Source organism: Cyprinus carpio, chromosome A1, assembly GCF_018340385.1.
Source record: "Cyprinus carpio isolate SPL01 chromosome A1, ASM1834038v1, whole genome shotgun sequence".
Taxonomy (NCBI): Eukaryota; Metazoa; Chordata; class Actinopteri; order Cypriniformes; family Cyprinidae; genus Cyprinus; species Cyprinus carpio.
This window is the reverse complement of record NC_056572.1, coordinates 13761184-13782056: the sequence shown is the minus strand read 5'-3', so window position 1 is coordinate 13782056 and position 20873 is coordinate 13761184. Positions and strand designations below refer to the sequence as shown.

Here is a 20873-nt window from a genome sequence, read left to right as displayed (position 1 = left end):
TATAATATTGTAGAGAGAAAAAAAAACAGCACAAATAAGTTAGTTCAACTTTGTTTTTTGTTTTTTTGTATTTAGCCTTCATACAAACAATGAATGTGAAATCACTTATAAATATTTTAAAATGTAATTTATTCCTGTGATTTCGAAGCTGTATTTTTAGCATCATTACTCCAGACACATGATCCTTCAGAAATCATTCTAATATTCTGATTTGCTGCTCAAAAATAATTTATTATGTTGAAAACAGCTCAGTAGAAACTTTCAGGTTTATTTGATGAATAGAAGGTTCAGAAGAACATGATTTATCTGAAATAGAGATTGTAACATTATAAATGTCTTTATCGTCACTTTTGATCAATTTAACCCTCTGGAGTCTAAGGGTATTTTTGGGGCCTGGAGAAGTTTTGTCATGCCCTGACATTTGTGCTTTTTTTCAGTTTCTTATAAATATCTAAATGGCTAAAGTCTAATCTCACTGTAATCAGCACAAACTAGGCTATAATAATATGTGAGCAGCATGTATGTACATGATTGTGTTTTTGAGAAAAAAAAATGTTATGCGTGGTTAGTGAAAAACTAAAAATGTTAAATCACTTGAAAAAGGCAATAAAACACATACAGAAAATTGGTTCCCAGGAATTTTGAGAACTGGAGCTTGTAGCCTAGAATTTTTTTTTTCTAAATGATGTGAAAATCATCTTGTTTACTCACTTACAGAAAAACAATATATTGATTTAAATTTTCTAAGACACTTTTTGTTGGTAAAAGTCATATGCGAGTAGGCGTCAACTATCATGAATTCACACCTGAGAAGACAATGGCCTGCATAATGAGCCATTCAGTCAGCTGTGTCACTGAGAGGGATGAGTTACAAGCAAGAATGTGAGGACAAAATAAATCTATATAATTTTATGTTTGTAGTTTATTTAGAATATATTTAATTATCCCACAACATAATTTAATATTCACTTGTGAGTGCAGTTAAACAGTTTATTAGGAACAATCAAAGCTGACTTTCAAACTGAATTTTTTGCATCATTACTCCTGTCACACAATCCTTCAAAAATCCTTTTAACAATCTTATTTTCTACAAAAAAACATTTATTGTTATTATTATCATTATTATTATTATTATTATTATTATTATTATTATTATTAATGTTGAAAAGAGCTGATAATATTTTTTTTCAGGTTTTTTTAGGGGGGGATAAATTGAAAGAACAGCAATGATTGTTACATTTGTTACAGTTACATTTATTGTTACATTTATATTATTTACATCAAGCTTTTGAATGGTATAGTAGTGTATATTGTTATTGAAACTTCATAATATTTCACTTGATTATACATTTAGTCAGGAATTATAGTTTGGAAAAAAGTCTTTGGAAAAAAGTCTAACTAGTAAAATGTTTACACGTTATGTGAAAACTAGTACAAGTATATAAATAAATAAAAAGAGACTTACTCATGTTTATGAACTCTGCTGAATAAAGTGCTTCATTCTTTTTTCTGAGGAAATCCAAATCTCAAATCCTCAACCACATCACATCTTTTTGGGGTGAATTATGTCTTATTCCTCTCATCGCGAAGCAAACAGTAAAATAATAAAAACTTGAAGAACAGTCTCGCTGCGTTGTCTTCTGTTGTGTGGGCGTATTCAAAAGCCGCGCGCTTCAGTGAAACATTTGAATCTCAAAAGCGCGCTCGGCGCGGGGGCGTGGTCGCATTAGAAGATAATGAAGGTAGACGTGAAAAACGGACATCGCGTTGTTTTCATATGGATTATTTTATCACAGAATATTTGTTTTCAGCAGCACTTGTTTAGTTTAAAAGTAGACATGTCAGGCTTTCTATAGATATCTCTCTCATGTCTCTTCGTTGAGTATTCACTGAGTTACAGTTCATTTTAATGACGCATTTGTATCTGAAGATCAGCGCAGACAAAGGCTGCAGACAGCACTCCTTGTTTGTTATCTTTATTTTATAAGTGCACAAAGTTTTGTTGTTATTATGTCTGTATACAAAAAAAAAGTAGACCCTTTACAGATTCGATTGATGTATTGCACTTATCTGTACGATCAAAAACTGAAAGTGTAATTTAAGTTCTTTTCGGGGTTATCAGGAGAAAATACCCCAAAACGCGTATACGCGTTAATCGACTCCAGAGGGTTAAAGCATCCTTGCTAAATAAACATTTCCATAATTTCTTTCCAAAAAAAGAAAGTAAGAAATCATACTGACTCAAAGCTTTTGAATGGAATAGTGTATAATGTTACAAAAGCTTTTTATTTCAGATAAATGCTGATCTTTGGATCTTTTTATTCATCAAAGAATCCTGAAAAAAAAAAAAAAAATTACACAACTGTTTTAAATATTGATTTAAATATTGATTTTCTGAAGACAGAAGTCAGTTCGCTTCAGATATACATTCGTATAAAACACCCGCTATGTGTTTTGATTTTAAAACGTTCAGTGCTCATGTTTATTCATCGAAGTCAAACACCACAAATAAATCAATGTATGGGAAATACTGCTAATGTATATCGAAATATCAGAAATGTGTTTAAAAATCATGTCACCGATATTGAAAAACATTATACCGCGATACATACTGATATTGAATTATTGTCCAGGCCTAAGTTGACGGGGAGACAATTGCAATGACTTGACTGGAATCTCAGTTGCTTTCAGGCAGAAGGCAAATTTTGGTTTGCAGCTTCTCTTTGATTGTGCATTACTGCCTTTTTTGTCTTTACACATGTGCTGTTTAATAAACAATTACCCTGTGTTTGCTGTGCTTCACGACATGTGTGATTGCACCTTGAATTCGAACGGGCATATCCAAAGACTTTGGTGGCCCATTAAGTCTGTTTACAAGCTTTAAGCACTTCTACTAGCTGACAGATTGTATTTCTGAAGCACCCTTTAACTGTCATTCACCTCATAAATTAGACCATCGGGTTTTTGAGTTCTAAAAATACAAGAGGATTAATTGCATGAGGTCACATCTGACATGGTTTCTATCCCATTTTTTTATGGTTTGACTCTTGGGGGTAAAGCTATGAAATTAAATTGTGCCGTAGAGACTATGTGTGCTTTGAGTATGGCAGGCCATTTAATTTTATAATCGTAAAATGGAAAGGCGCAGGGGGTTCTGGGATTGTACGATGGTGGAGCGTAGATTGAGCAGTCCAAATGACTCTTTCTGAATCTTCATCTAACACGAGGGTTTTTGCCTTTCCAGCCTCTTCTAGGTCCCCTTCAGAGTGCTGCCAAAAAGAAAGCTTTGCTAATGTGTTTTTCAAGAGCTCAAATAGTGCCATGCAGAAGAATCTCAAATTACAGCTGTACCCCAACACTTTTTGAAATGACTGCTTGACAGGTTGGACCTTCGGACCAGTTATTTGGCTTATCGTAAAGCTGTATGGCACATTAAATGCCCTTGACAAAGGGCTTCAACGCACATTTCAACTAGAGATTGATAGCTTGATAGGTTGTCTGAACAGTTTTAAGATAGTTTTGGATTCTTCAGAAAAAGCATTGCAGATAGTGTAAATGGAAGTTCGATTTTACTGTTTATGTCATTTTATCAATCACTTAAAAACTCCTACTGAGTAGAGGCAATATTAACTTGAAAAGTAATACAAGAAGAGATGATGTTTCCTAGTGGCTATTATTTTTTATTGCTCACTTGGAAAATGTGCATGCTTGTTTTAAATACTGTATTTGTTTTGTTGTTGCCGTGTCATATTTTATGACTGAACAATCTGCATTATGCCAATTGGCCAATTTCTCTCATTACACCTTAATTACATTTTTCTTTTCTTTTTTTTGTATGTGCACTCTTGTGGTTGCTAGGCATGATGGAAAATAAAAAGAAGAAACAGACCCTTAGCAGCAAGAGTGGAAAATCAAGATAGCTGTGGTCTAAATGGAATGCTAATGTTTTGCCTACTGCATACTAGGGCTGTCAAAATGACTGAAAAACTAAATTTGAATTTTCTACTTAAATATTGTCAAAATTCAAATTCTGTTCGAATTTAAAAGGCATAATTTCAGTTGGGGGAAAACCTTTTGGCTTCTCTCTGAGGCCACAAGAGGACGCATTGCGCAATATATTATGCACATTTCTTCAAAACGTAATAAAATAACAGATATCTTTGGAAAAAAGGTGCATAATGTTTAAAATAATGTAATTAATAAAGTTGCTTAAACAATTAGAAAAAGAAAAAAAAAAAACAGTACCATGCATGTATGTATAGTTTAATACAAAGGACCAAAAACCAATCACAAAGAGTAGGCTACATTCTAAATTTAAAAACATGAGATACAGTGGGATGGGGAAAAACCGCAATAGTCAACCGCCAAGTCTTGAGACATGTTTTTTAAAAGTTGAACTTACATAAATTTTACATGGCTTTCTAAACATGCCGCTCTCTTGTGCGAGATGCGAGTGCAGCGCTGATAGATGTCCCTCTAGAAAATGTGATGACTATGCATTCTGTGTGAACAGCTTGGTTTCAGTTTTGACGTAAACCACATCTTCTCCACACCGATGCTTGCGTTTTCCGCAATATATAGAATGAACAACGTAGCAGCGCCGCATCTAGTGGGTTCAACTGGATAGGCTAACAAACGCATTAAAATGCAGTGACACATCTTTGTCGCATTTCGTGCACCACTGATAAGGCTGCCTGACAGCTGATGCAGACATAAAATTGGAATACAATGGTTTTGCATTCGAATCTGATTTTTATTTTTTTTTAATTCGATGAATATTCGAAATTCAAAAAAAAAATTGACAGCCCTACTGCATACTATATTATTGTACCATGATTTCACTACATAATTACAATTTTGTATTTAATTTGTTTTATTTAAATTTTAAAGTATTACAGTTTGATCAAATAATGAGTGAAGAAAGAGATGCGGTTCTCTTCATTCACTTCAAATAGAAAGACAAGTTGAGATAATTGCATTGTGGTATATGATATTCACTGTATTGTGTTTGATTACATCACATTTTAGCAAATTTTGTAGGTCATCCTGGTGTTTCATGCTTGCAAAATCAGCCTACTTATTGCATACTAAAAAATAGTATGAGTAGTGTGGGTGTTATGTCTTTAAGGACAAACCCAGGCACGTCCCCTCTATAGTGCACCTCAGAGCACGTTCAAGCTTGTTTTTTTTTAATGCATAGTCACCTAAACAAGGTTCAAAGGTGTATAGTGTAAGGCACCATACACACAGTAGTTATTGTTTGGCACTTGTCTGTTGGTTCTGATCTAAGGGGAGGGGACATGGCCGTCATTACACAGCAAAGGGAGTCTTAAACGGCAGCTGCAGATTTTTACTGCCTTGTTTCGTCTGCTGCACCACCCCCACCCAATGCTTGCAATATCAGCCTACATATTGCATACTAAAAAATAGTATGAGTAGTATGGTGTTATGCCTTTAAGGACAAACCCAGGCACGTCCCCTCTATAGTGCACCTCAGAGCACGTTCAAGCTGTTTTTTTTATGCATAGACACCTAAACAAGGTTCAAAGGTGTATAGTGTTAGGGTCTATACATACAGTAGTTATTGTTTGGCACTTGTCTGTTGGTTCTGATCTAAGTGGAGGGGATATGGCTGTCATTACACAGCAAAGAGAATCTGAAACGGCAGCTGCAGATTTTTACAGCCTTGTTTCGTCTGCTGTACCATCCCCACCCCTCCTCTCCTTCAGTATGCACGAGAAAATATTTCCAGATGTTCCAAGAAAAGACCTCTATTTCAGCTGCAAGGTCCATGTGAGGTTCACGAGTCTTGCCAGAGGCGACGTATTATTTGACAATTGAGTCCTGCAGTGGTAGTAATGTTATAAGCTGCTGCAAATCTGACAGCGGTGACTAGTTACTGCCCAGGTTTAGTGACGAATTAAGAACGAAACTTTCTGCATTTTATCTATGACTATCTGTCTGTCACTATTGTTCTATGTACCATTCTATGTATAGTTCTACCTATTGTTCCTGTCTCTCTCTCTCTCTCTCTCTCTCGCTATATCTATTGATCTATCTGTCTCTCTATCTGTCTGTCCATCTGTTTGTCATTTTATCTATCGTTCTATCTGTCTGTTGGCTTGTTTGTTTGTTTGCTAGGGATTCTCATTTAGGTTAATTTTCCAGACAGACAACCACTGCTCGTTATCTGAACATTGACTGTTAATTGATAAGATTAAAATATTAAAGTAGTATTAAATAAAAATAGAATGGACAAGTGCCTGTGACCCATTAAAAAAAATAATAATAATCGCAGGATTCTTTTAACATGTAAAGAGCAGCATACAGAATAACAAAACCTTGGTTTACATATCATCAAATAGGGCTGCACGATTAATCGAATGCAATTGTCATGCGTATCTTGTCAGTAAAGCCGGTTCTGTGATTAGTAGTTAATCTCCAGCATGTGCTTTCAGATGGAGCAGAATTTACTATACAGATCCGTAGTTCACTGACAAACTATGCAAAATCACGTTTATAATCGCAGACGATTTAATCGTGTGATTATGAAATCGATTAAATCGTTCCGCGATTATGAAAGCTGTTTGCTTAGCTTCTCAGTGAACTACGGCTCTGTGTAGTACATGCTGCTCCATCTGAAAGCATGTGAAAAAGGTGTACCTGCAGGATCAAGTAAAGAACTTGGGAGTCATTTTTGACTCCTCTCTCATATTTGATCGACAAATAAAGACGGTGGTTCGTAATTGCTTCTTCTATCTAAGGTCTATAGCCAAACTGAAACAAATTCTTCCAGACAGGGACCTGGAAAAAGTTGTCCATTCCTATATTTTTTCCCGTCTAGACTACTGTAGTGCTCTTTATGTTGGGACTTGTCATAAACATGGTGCTCGCTTGCAGTTAGTACAAAATGCTGCTGCAAGGTTGTTAATGAATGCTAGGAAATCAGATCATGTTACTCCCTTATTGTCTTTTTTAGGAAGGTTACCAGTACAATTTAGGATACAATATAAGATTTTGATATATGTTTTTAAAGCTCTTCAAGGAATGGCACCAGAATAACTAGCTGAGCTTATTAAGCCCCACAGTCCAAACGTAATACTAAGATCATCAAATAAGTTTCTCCTAACTCTCCCTTGTGCACATCTCAAATTGAAGGGTGATTGTGCTTTCTCTTCCTTAAGATCTTCCTTAACTTTTAATATTTTTAAGGATTGTTTGAGATCATATTTGTACTCCCTGGCATTTTAGTGTATGGATGGTTTTGTTTTTGTCTTGTTTTTTTTGGCTGACTAACGAGTTTATGGTCACCGAATATGTTTGTTTCTGAGGTAAATGTGAGGTTACATGACATTGTTTACAAGACTTTATATTGACGTCTTTGTGCAGCTGAAACACTGATTGAGCGATTACATGAGACAGGATACAGATTGTAAAGTTGTACTCTTTCTTTTAACTTAAGTTCGGATGTTTAGTTAGACTCATGTTTATGTTGTGCTGAAACTGGTATTAATGTGGAGATGATTCGTTCACGTGTGCTACACGCTGCTACGTCTGTTGAACTGTGTCTGTCGTTAACACTCCACTTTAAACAGCACCAAAACGGCATCTATTGTTTGAATACTGCAATACAATGGACATAAATTGAAACCTGAAACCTTTGTTTCATATTAAAAGCACCAAAGTACAATGCTTATTGCGATTTATTGGATGGGGAGGGCCCTTCAATGTTCCGTCCATTAACTTAAAACAGGCTACACAAATTGATTCTTGAGATTTAAGAATCGATATCGTTCCGTAAAAAAGAGAATCGATTAATATCGAGATATCTTTTTTTTTTTACCCAGCCCTAATACATTCACTCACGGATTCCCTCTGGATTTTTCCAATTTTGCCATTTGTCATTGTGTTGTGTCTATCTATCTCTCTGTCTCCCTCTCTATTTCTTTCTCTGTCTATCTTGAATGGCTGCTAGGAATATTGCGCCGCTGCATGTTTCCTATTGGCTAAAGTCTCTGCCATTAATCAACAGGTTAGGCAGTCTTAAATGGTTTAGGAAAGGGAGGTATTTTCCTCTGCACTTAATCGATATCTCTGTTTTTTGCCTACATGCTTTAATGTGACATTTGATATTAAGCTGATTTGCTCCTAGTTTGAGTTCATGCTTGTGATGTTACTCATTTGTAAGTTTCTTTGGATAAAAGCATCAGCTAAACGACTAAATGTAAATATGATAGCCTCTAGTTAGGTAACACCAGTGCTTCAATTTTCCAGGAAAACATCCATATATTATTTCTTTGAATTAAATTAAATTAAATTCGAGTTTATTTGTATAGTGCTTTTCAAGATGCAAATCGTTGCAAAGCAGCTTAGTTGTAATTTTGTTAAATATTCTGACCCTAGCAGTTGCTCTATGAGCACTTTAAATATTTAAATTAATACTTAAATGTAGGAAATTCTAATTTGTGCCACCTAGAAATGGTCAAATCCATGTGGAAAGCTTCCGTTGTCTGTGTTTCTTACCCAAATCAAATCTGGGCCTTCTTTTCCAGATCCCGTACAGAAGAAAGTGCCTTCTCTGACGTTTCTTTTTGAAGCTGCTCGCCGCTCCCATCCTACACTGTAAACATCGCTGGCTTGGCCTCCGAAAAGATCTCAATTCCTCATACTTGCCATAGCACAAGGAAATGACACGCTTTTTCCATTCACTGACTTTATTAGATATTGTTCCAAGGAGAGCCGTTGCCTTTAGATATTGCTGTCCACAACCATCGGCTCAAGACCATTTGGAGACCTGGAGCATGTTCTTATTGTCGCGCTAGTGTTGTGCACCTGGGAACAGATGACTGATGAACGACTTGGCAGAGATTGACAGCTTCACTAATAGTGGCCATCTCCCGTGCGACTGCCACTGGGGGTCTGAATGTGACATCTCTATTTAAAGGGCCTTGCCAACAAACCACAAAACTAGACACAAAACAACACAGAAATAAGTTTGCAGACTTTTGAACCCATATCAACAGTCCTGCTACTGACACCGTAGAGGTTCTCAAACAGCTATGGCTTTAAACATCGCGTCGATGCGAGACACGAAGTGGCTGACACTCGAGGTGTGCCGGCAGTTTCAGAGAGGGACGTGCTCGCGCAGTGACGAGGAATGCAAATTCGCACACCCGCCCAAGAGCTGCCAGGTGGAGAATGGACGGGTGATCGCCTGCTTTGACTCGCTGAAGGTAAGACTTGGCTCTTACTTGACACATCTTTTTTGTTAGCAGCAATGTGAGGACATGGATCATGCTGTGTTTTTGTTAATTAGTCCTTTTTTGAGTAAAGATTTATTTCGAGTAGTTTTGAGTTTCACATAATATATTAATTCAAAGAGCATTTAGCATGGCTATGGTATGTTTTAAGGAACGAAGTTTGATTGAATTACTATCGTAAAATCGCTATTTCATGGCTTTTTATTAAACGCCGGCTACAGCAATATGATAAAAGACATACATTTTTAATAAATTTTTACGTTTCCAACATACTTGGCTCATTACTATAAAATTGCAGTCACTTGTGCGCGGTTTGGGAATTTTTGTGCGTGAGGTCATTAGATTGGGTGAGTCCCGCGCCTCAGAACGCACACAAATATTAAGCTCTTTCTGAAGTATTGTGTTTAAATGGACAATTTCACACAAAAATTATGTCAAAATGTCCATCTTGGTAAGTGTCCTATAGCAGACATAGCCAGCTGAACATATTTACAGTGTCTTAATATCAAACAAATCAAACAGCAACAACAAAAAAATCACTCACTGCCCTTGATTGAATAGCTTTTGTAACTTCAGTAAAGATTAATCTTGAACTTATACAGTCAAATATGCACTGCTGTTTTACATTTCATTACTTTATTCAATTTCTGTACCTAAAAACTAATGTTAGACCTACCTAAAAAAAAAAAACTGATCAAAAAAATCACTGTTTATTTTATTTTTATCTTTAGTCCTTTGTATTTATTTGTGCTGTTGCTTGTAGTTAGAGAGATTATTGTTATTTTCTTTATTTTATTTGACAGTATAATTTTTTTTCTAAACATAGCACATACCGAACTGTACCGAAACCATGACACTAAAACCGTGATACAAACCGAACCGTAAGTTGAACCATTCCACCCCTAATATATGTTTAAAGTTTAAACTAGACATTTGTATACACATTTAATTACTTTGTGAGTTTAGGGACATCATTCGCAGCGGTTTATTGGAGCGGACGATTCTTTTGGTGCAATTTTTTTGGTCATGATTCTCTGATTGGTGGTGATTTTTCTGCAGAATCATGGGTAATGTAGTTTTTCGACAGAAATTCCACTGTTAAAAACGATTTTAGAAATAAGTTGTAGCATGTGTGGGCTAATGGCTTACATACCATTGATTAACAACTTTGTAGCTCAAAAGAGGTCTGTCTTTAGCTCTTTATAAGTTACCATTAAAAAATAATTTCCCAATGAAGAAAAAATGAATTTGTACTTCCAGAAACCGAACTGTTGTGCTCTGTTTCATGTAACTGTAAGCTATTTTATGTAGCCATTTAGCTAGTTATCATATTCATATACTATTGAATCAGTGTGCATTCACAGGCGTTATCAATTTCTAGGCAATGATTATAATGTACATTAAGCATGGGAACTTGCTGCACCCAGTAATTGGCTGAGTGAACATCAACAAAAAATTGAGGATACTTTTTGTGTTGCTGGCAAATAGTTTGTCTTAGTGCAGCACTCTGAAATTAGAGTGCATGTGTCAGCTCTGTCACACTGCATACTGCACACTTCAAATAAAGTTGACCTATGGAGAGCGAAAGGGCAGCGCTGCTCTCTCATCTAGGCTGTTTTATATCTTTCCATCTAATGTTACCATGCCACGTCCGTCATTTATACGGCCTGCCGGTGGATTTCCGTGAAAGTCAATGCTTTTTTTAGAACCTTTAACATGTGCAAAACAAACAATAACATAAACGCAGTGACTGATAATTAAAGTATCAGATGTTAGCCTATGCTCTGTGGTATACTTGCTAGTGGTCGACCGATATTGTTTTTTTGACAGCCTTTGCCGATGCTGATATCTTGGAAAACAGGGGAGCCGATATAAAGCCGATATAATAAAAAAAAAAATGTTTAATTAATATTTACGAAATTTGAAATCATTTGACATTTGATTAAAAAAATTAATGTGTAAAATAAGCATGGTTATACTTTAGATGACAAAGTATTTTTCACAAATAAATAAATATTTAATTCAAATATAATTAAAAAGGAAATAAATATTTAATATAAATATAATTAAAAATGAAGTAAACACTGTAACCAACAGGGCACTCAGTTTTCTGGGAAGTTTGTGTGCATTGGGAATCATATTTTTCAAATAAAGCAAGGGTAACACTCATTTTACATACAGCACACAGAGAAAAGGACATGAATATGACATTGGGCAAATGCATAAAGTGCAGCATAATTTGAAATCACGAGTTTAAAGTTTAAAGCATTCAATTAACACGGACCGACCGTCACAAAGAGAACACGCGATCATGCTGGATACACATGCACACTTCACAAGATCTCACAGCTGGATTCAACTAAGTTCGCAAGGTTTGTGAAAAAAAATTTTCATTAATCATTCAAAGATTTTTTTAAATTATATAAATGAGTATTTGCTTAATGCTGATGGCAAACAAGAAAGTATTATAATGTTTGCCTTTCTGTTACTAATAATATAAAAGCAATCATTATAATACTTTTTGTGTACATTAATTCCTTTGTTTAACGTTTCTAGCTGATTATTAGACAGACTTCTATCCGTATTAGACAGAACTGTTAACAATGACAGCGAACAAGAGGTAGAATGTGAGCTGTGTGCTCAGGCGCTGTCAAAATAAAAGTCCCAGCTCAAACACATCGGCCAAGCAGAAAAACTTATCGACCAATGCCAATATTTGAAAAATGCCAAATATCGGCCGATATATCAGTCGACAACTAATGCTTGCACGTAGCTGTATTTTATTTATTTATTTATTTTTGGTTAAGTTTCTGTTAATATGAGATATTTTAAAAGGCATCTCTAATTTAAGTAGCACACAATGGCATTTAAGTTTCAGTACTTCCATGAATCGGTTCAAACTATTTTTATAATATATGTTAGTGCACATGCACATCGGTTGAATTCTATAATAATCTGCCAAACAAAAAATCTGCAATATCACCTGCAGTTAGGCTAATAAATTCATGGAAGTATGGTTTATTAATGGTTTTTTAAGGTAAAACACAGCGCTCATGGTAGCACACTTATATATTGTCCACAGACATCATGTGCATGTTTGCATGTGCATGACTGTAGCAGATAGTGGTGCTTTAAATTAGATGGATTTAAACACAATGTTTCCAGGAGGGTTTAAAAGCAATGTACACTAATAAACACTCAATGAATAAATAAATAAATAAAATACTCTGAAAATATATTACATGCATAATAAAATTTTTTCTTTTATATAGATTTATTTTTATATTTATTTTTTTTCAACTTTTTTTCTTACACAGTCTGTTTAAACAAGTTGACTTAAATAAATAACTTCATATTTTCCATGTTCAGCCACTGTAAACCAGTGTTATTTTAGTATAATTAAGTTACTATTATAGTTTTTATAATTTTTTGCTGAAATTGAATTATTTGTAATTAGTTTTATAATTTATCATTTTATTTTAATTTGACTTAGTTTTAATGTTTGTATTGTGTATTTTATTATTTTATTAGTTATTGTTTTTATATATATATATATATATATATATATATATATATAATATATATATATATATATATATATATATAGTTTTTATTAATTTGCAGTTTAGTTTACGTTATTTTAGTACATCAAATTAAACTAAAAATGAGGAATGGTGCCTTGGCACCAGCTGACTAGGTGAAATAAAATAAACCTGTTACTTTTATTTTACTTTATTTCTGTTAACTTTTATTTCATTTCAAGTAACAAAGATGTTTTTTATGGTTTTGGTTTTCATTTTAGTTTAAAAACCTTGCCATAAACATCCTAGCAACACTTAAGCATTGTGGCAGCAATGTTTTTTTTAAATAATAGATAATGTAATAGTGATTACTTTTTTTTATAAATTGATTTTTTTATTGAAAATTTTTTTTTTTAATATTATTATTGTGGTGGAAAATGTTATTATTCTTTATAGTGATATTTTGGTTTAATCTGGGTCACGTAATGTTTCCCGACACAGATGGTCATGAGGCGAGCGATACGGCCGTTCGCATGTTTTAATGCAGGGAAATACTGCGCCGGTGACATTGACAAATGCACAGTAAAACTGGAGCAGGACCGATTTCTCACTGGAATAATAGTCTTAGATGGTACTTACCTTCATGTGTGCCGCAGTTCTTAAAAAAATAAATAAATAAACTCATCAACATATGCTCTACCATTTATCTTGCAAATTAGGAAAGGTCACTATGTAGGTCAGTGCCAGAGGACAGTGTTATGATCACTTTAGGCCATGAGGCATGAAGATGATATCAATACAGTCAACCTGTGAGCTTGTTTTCTTCCTGTAGAGTTTCCATAAAGCTGGATATTTGAAAGATGCACTGCATTATGCGCTTTACACTGATTGTATCAGCGTTTGTTATTTTATTGTAGGCCTAAAGCTGATATGTGACAGTTTAAAAGGATTTACTGAAATACTTTAACTTGTATTGTTTTTCTGCCTGCATTTAAATAAGCCAACGCTTCTGAAATCATATTAACCCGTGGTCGTTCGTGCTCAGGGTTTCAGTTCGCAAATCAAAAGTTACATTTGTTTTGGCAACATCAGCCTGTAAAAAGGTTTTTTTGTTGTTGTTGTTGTTGTTGTTGTGGTGTCTCATCTCTCTTGTTGAGGTTGAATTCATTTTTGTAGTGTATTACTGTAATTTTTTTTTTAGTTTCGTTATTTTACGGCAGTTCAGGTCTGTCAGAGATGATGGCTGCCTAATGCAATAACAACCGTTATTCATACAGTTGTTAGGATTTTGTGGGTGGTTGCTGTGTGGCCTTCATGTGATTCCTGTCACCAAATCTGAACCAAATCTGAGCCTTAACTGCTAACTCTCTTTCTTGGTTTTCTCTGAGCAATTACACCCAGACATATGGATTCTCAGTCTAAAAACTGTTTGAAATATAAAGAAAATATATATAAACCATACTTTTTAAATTATAATAATTTATAATCTGTATTTACAATATGTTGTTTTCTGATATTTTTGCTGGAGATATAAAAAGCGGCAGCTTAATTTTTCTTGCTCGTTATGTTTCCCAAAACATTAGACCTTTTTAGTATGAGAGTGTAAAGATGTTCTAATTGCATTGGAGTTTTAGTACTTCATTGAATCAGTTCAAATTGTCCATTTTAATGAACTGGTTCAAATCTTGTGATTTTTTTTTTTTTTTTAAATGAATTGATTCAGAGCTCTGATTCATTTGTGTCTTTACTGAAGTCTACACATGACAATGTTTTATGCATTCGAATATTTTAGTAAAAAAGTTTTTTTTTTTTTTTTATTACCATGTATTGTTATATACACATAACTAATTAAATAATAATTATTCAATAAATAATTATTAATCACCCTTCTTAATGTTAACCACCCTTCCTTTAATGAAAAACTGCTTTATATGCCTTGGTGCATATAAATCAAAATAATTAAATAACAATTATTAAATAAATAATTATTCATAATTTTTCCTAATGTTCATTTAATGACAACGTTTGGAAAACATGCCTTGAACATTTTAACTACATTTTACTCTTTTCTATGAATAGTTTTAGAGCAAATACATGAATATTGCAAAATATATATTAGTTGAAAATCTGTAGCTATACTGTACGAGAAAAACTGTGCAAAATCCAATCATTAGTTGGGTCCTGTTGTGTTTGGTTCAGTCATCTGACCTCTAGAACTGAGTATATGCATCTTGGAGATGGTGTTTTGCTGTATTAATTCAATCTCAAATACAAGGGCCCTTTGAGCTGGTTTCTTTGGCCCCTGGGAGTCAACAGTCATCAGATTTTCTCATTCACTTGCAGCCGGAGGTGCTGCTGAGACTCGTGAGCTCCTCTGTCTGTGTTGACCTTGTGATGATGCACAAAAGCCCAAGTTGTTTTCCAATCAGCCATGTGCTCTGTATTAGCTGATAATGTATCTGGTCAGTGGGCTCATTTGTAGCGTTCACTGTTTCATTGTGACGCCGTCCTGCTGCCCTCAGCATTTGCACAGCGGGCGTGAAATTTTTCTGTTTGTCCTGTTAAAATGCAGGTGTGTGCTGCATTGTGCTGCGCATCCTGTCCAGACCAGCACAAAGAGATCCAGCCGAGAGTCTGCTAGTATGAACAACGTTTTCCATTTTTATAGAAGGTACAGCACAGCGAATTTCCTGCTTGACTGCAGCATGATGTCATGTTCACAGCCATGACTTTTGAATCCAAGTCTAACGAATCACTTCTGGGAAGTAAAAACCTCGTTAAAACCTGCTAAGCTACTGACGTTTTCAGATTCATTTATTTTTTGGTACTGAATAAATTACTGTCACTTTAATTGACATCTGTTTTCAGATAAATACTACTGTGATTGTTTAAAAAAAAAAAAATATTAATGAATATTTATTTATTATAAATTGGCATAAAATATGATAATTGAAGGGATATTGCATCTGTAAATAACTTCATGTAGTGTTTCCTCTAGTTTCCCTTGGACCACGCAGACACAGAATTGATTTTTGACTCAAAAAAACTTTCAACTGTAAAATAACACTAGATAGTCTTCACCGTATAAATAAACAGTAATGACACAGACAGCAGCAGGTTTTGTTTAGGCTGCTGTCTCTTTAAGACTTCATGCACAGATCTAATATACTGTTACACGTGCGTTTTGCTTCTCAATGGCTTACATTCATTAAATACCCTATATACTGACTATGTTTAATATAAACCGACTGTTTACGTGAATTCTCGTCAAGACAGGCATTTTGACATAATTTTGTATGTATTTGGCTGTTTTCATGAAAAACAACTAAATTTTGTTGTTGCACACGGTTTTAGAGGTGGCTTTATGTGTGTGCACTTTGGGTGTGGCTGCACAGAAAACAGTCTATAAGAGAGCGTGCAAGTACTGTATTGAGTTCTCTTTCATGTATTTTTGCTCATGAATTGCTTAAAGTCACTTGAATGTTTAAATGGGCAAGAATTAAAAGCATGTGATACATTCCGTTATCTGTTATAGTGTTATATGCTATATTATAGTGTTCTATGTTATATTAAACATTTACATTACTCAGCCAAATGCACAAGCTCTCTTCTTCGTGAGCATTTGAGTGTGCGGTTAAAAACTAGCCTAGAGCGCCATCTGCTGTTAAAAACTAAGCTCAGAATCAATTTGAGAGAGAATCACGATGTATTCTAAAAATCTTAGAATCGATCCACGAATCGAGATGCATCGATTTATTGTCCCAGTCCTAGTTTTAACATTATTTAACATTTTTAAAAGAAGTACTTAACTTCATGAGCTTTATTAATTTTTTTTTTTTTTTTTTTAAGGGTAGCTAAGTTTATGAGTTCCTCATGGCAAACTGCTATTTCAGATTCGTTTACCAACTTTGTACCCGACTCCAATATATTTGTCCTCTCTAACCTAGTTACTGAGAAGCTGGCTGAGCTGCATCTGATTGACACTATTGACAGAGGCAGGAAGCGGCATGAATTGTGGGGGATGGAAAGGAGAGACGTTCCCGTCTTCATAGATAATATACAAATGCCAGAGTCATGTGATGGTGTCCTGACACTGAATAGGCCGTCGTTGTTGTTTCTCGATCTCAAGTGATGTCTGCGCTTGACGAGTCACTTGCATCCGTTGCAGCCATCAACGAGGGAGTCCAGGCACAAATGTCCTAATAACAGCTCACGTCAACTAAACACACAGTGGCCGACGGGTCTAAACCTGGTGAGCTGTCTAGCCAGTGTCGACTGTTTTGTCTGTTTTTGTCCCTGACAGATTTGCAGCCTTGGTGACGTGTCTGTTGCTTGATCAATACACACAAGTTTGTTATTTCTAGAATAATAATTAATTGGTAACACTTTAAAATAAGGTTCATTTAGTTAATATCAGTAAACTACTTAAGTTAACATGAACTATGCATGAACAGTACTTGTTAAAGTACTGTTACACAGAGATATTGATGTGCGTAGTGTATTGTATCTGTGAGATAGAGTCCTTTTCTTTTAACAGTGTTTAATTTCAGTTAATGTGCGTTTGCTCTCTACTCCAGTGTTGTGATCTAACAGACACCCGGTAGAAAGTAACATGCTTTGGAAATGGCACTAAACACCGTGATGAAGAGAAGATGAAGATGAAGTATTTTTATGGAAAGCCATTGATCTTTATCTACAGATCAAGTATAATAATAGGAACATTGAATCATCTTGGAGAGAGTTGAAAATCGTCTTGACTGTCTTACAGTACTCGACACGGAGTTTGAATGCTGAATGGAGGATGAACACTTGGAATATAGTGCACCGAAACTTTATGGTGCTTTATAATGCTTTCGTGGGGCTTAAGAATAACACAATAGTATGCGCACAATATCGGATTTGGATCAGTCTCTTCTGACCGATACCCGATCCAGCAGAAAATGTCAGTATTGGAGCCGATACTGATCCTGAATATCGGATCGGTGCACCTCTATTAAAAAACAATGCTGTGCCATCTGTATTGGATCCGACAGGAATGGCGCAGCACACTTGTGTGAGTTAAAAATATTTGTACTATGTGTCACTATTGCTTTGTTAGCAGATCGCTTGATATGTCCTGATTATCCATGTCTAACCAAAGTCACAGAAGGCTCCAACTATGAAGGACGTAGCTTGTCAAAAAGACACACAGAAAGTTAGTTTACCATGAAAACCTATTATCCAGTCATAGCAGTGGGCGTTTACTTCCAAGTCTTCAATGCAGCACGACCATAAAAAGCTGGCCTCAAAACCAGGGTAGAAAATAGCCTATTACTTATTGATTTTGATGTTTTTGAATGTAAAAACCATGCAAACGTCATATATAGACAAAATATGATCTATATAGATTTTTATTTATGTATATATTAGGGATGCAACAATACAGTTAGCCCACTGGTCAATACATACCTCAATTTTTTTTTTTTTTTTTTTGCCACAGTTTTTGGTTTGGTTCAGGTTCCGATGTGTTTTTTTTTTTGTTTTTTTGTTTTTTTTTTTGCTATTATTAATTTAAAACATGATTTTTTTAAACAAATAATAAATAACTCTTTATTTTCTATAAACTGGAGAAAATGTGGATTATCATATGTCTACTTCAAATTTCTTTTGAGAGAAGTATTATTTTTCTTTTTTTCCCCACAATAGGATGGATTGTACATGTAATGTCTGTTTCATTCATAAAGGAAGCCAGAGGGCGCCTTTGCGCTGAAACTCCACATATGCTTCACAGAAGTAATAGAACTCCTGATGCTCCAGGAAATCCCTAATTTGGACAAAAGATGAAGATTTTCAGAATAAGTATATTTGTAATCCATTGCTAATCGACTATTTACAGTACAGAATATATTTTTGCCTCATTCAGTGATAAGAAAACACATCAGATCTCAAAAGGAAGTTATTTCAAATATTTGTCTGATGTTGAGGAGTAAAAACATGTTATAATGTTCTCTTTTGTTGGACAGCAGGTTTAGAAATGCTTCTCTGTTCTTTTTTAATAAATGTAAATTATTACTTTTTTATTTATTATATTAATTTATAATAATATATGTATATTATACTATATAAAGTTTTAAAATAAATATAAATATAAACAATATTTTTAAAACTTATGTTTTTAAATAAATAATTGTAAATTAAAGTTTATTAAAATAATAAATATAATAATGAATAATACAATTAATTTTGTTACCATAAAACACATCTTCCAAAATAGATGGTTATTTTTGATGATTCGTATTACTTCTAACTAATTATTCAAATATTTCAATATATTTCAACTACATTTTGTAATGGATTGATTTCACAGTCACTCTGTCTAAGTTGTCTCACATCAACTGAGAGGACTTGTTGTACGTTTTTTCCCAGTAAAAGTGAGCCGCACCCTCACCAGAACAAACGTGGGGAATGTGTCCAGCACGGCAGGGTGTCGATCCCCCCTGGTCATTCACAAAACAATGAAATGCTGACTTGAGCTTAACGCCAGGCCACTGCTGGGGAGTGGCTTTGATGAGTTCTGCAGCCTCTCATTCCTGACCGGGGCCTCCGACACGTCGGCCTGCATTTGGTCCATGTGACTTCACTTTACCCTGCCATGGGGGTGGGGGAGGCTTCCACATCAATGCAGTTTCTGCTCGGACTCGTGACTCTAAACAGGAAGTGGTCTGCGTTGCTTGGGTGCTCCTGCAGTAGCTGCGCACGTCAGCTGCAGCTGGTTAGTGCTGCTTGTTGCTCTCACTGTCAGCTGCTACTGGTTAATGCTGCAGTGCACCTGTGTGTGCACGCTTTCGCTGGCCGTTTTCTGATGTATGTCTTTCACAAACCAATCTGTTTTGTTTCTTTGATATGTTGTTGAATTTTGGGGTATTGGTATGTTGTGGTGTGTGCGGGTTTTTTGTAATGTGTCTAGGTTCTTTTATTTGGTTATGTGTCTGTTTTTTTTAAAGCTGTTTCTTGTTTGTTTGGTGCATGCCCTTATTATTATTATTTTCTTAAATGTATTTTTTTATTTATCAAACATGTTTTACATGAGATTTTTAAACTAACTTGCAAAGAAGATAAGACAAATGCATTTGTTTGTTTTATCATTTGTGAAAATGTTTTACCACAGAAAAAAATAGGCGTACATATTTAAGTGAACATTAAAATAAATACTATTTTTAAAGTAGAAGTAACAAGTAACAAAACTATTTATTTGTTTATTTATGTCTCACAGTTTTTTTTTTTTTTTTTTTTGATCTCTTTTAATTGGCTAAATCAAATACACAGCTGGACAATAACCAATAATTAGTTTTCTGTAATATTTTTGCCTATAATGACAATTTTATGATTTGTTTATATACTGCAAACAAACTACTTTTTTTTTTTTTATCTAAGTCTAAGTATTAAAATGCATATATAAGAGGGCCTGACATATTTTTGTATGTATTTGGCTGTTTACACGCAAAGGCGTGAATTGGATAAAAAAATTAATTGGAGACACAGAAAAAACAAATCAGATGTGCAAAGCATAAATCTAAATATTCCTGTAGGCTCTCGTTATACAGATTTGATCCAATGACATATTAAAACCGTCAGCTTTTATGTTGTGCAACCTAACACATTATTTACCTGCTAATCCTAGCATTTTCCAGTTATTTACCACTTAATTCATCACATCTGTGTAATTATATCACAAGTTATCTGTTTGCCAGTAATTCTGAACAAGATATTTCTTTGAGAATTTAAATGGGCCAGAAAATCTAATTGGAGAAACAGTAAAAACTGTAGAGATGTGCAAAGCATAAGGGCTTCAAAATGTTAAGCAGAATTGACTTTTGTATTGCTTCTGTTTGTTATTTACATCAAAATAAATCTCAATTCAAGATGACAAAGAACAAAATATTCCTGAAGGCTCTTGTTACAGTTCTGATTCAATGGCAGATTAAAACAGTCAGTTTTTATGTCTATTGACCAGTTATTTTCCAGTTATTTAACATTTAAAGCAATTCATTTGTTGTTTGGGGTCAAATATTTATTTGCCAAAAATGCAAGACAAGATATTTAAATAGATAAC

The 20873-nt window shown here is 34.5% G+C and overlaps 1 protein-coding gene across 18 annotated transcripts in view; it reads left to right on the top strand.

Moving 5' to 3' along the window:
* mbnl2 (muscleblind-like splicing regulator 2) overlaps positions 1–20873 on the top strand; it is an 84913-nt gene that overhangs the window by 16079 nt on the left and 47961 nt on the right. For all 18 annotated transcript variants that reach the window (XM_042744926.1, XM_042745344.1, XM_042745171.1 and 15 more), the window contains exon 2: positions 8553–9233. In XM_042744926.1, coding sequence (XP_042600860.1) covers positions 9060–9233 — 174 coding nt within the window. In that variant the 5' untranslated portion in view covers positions 8553–9059. The remainder of the gene's footprint in view (positions 1–8552; positions 9234–20873) is intronic.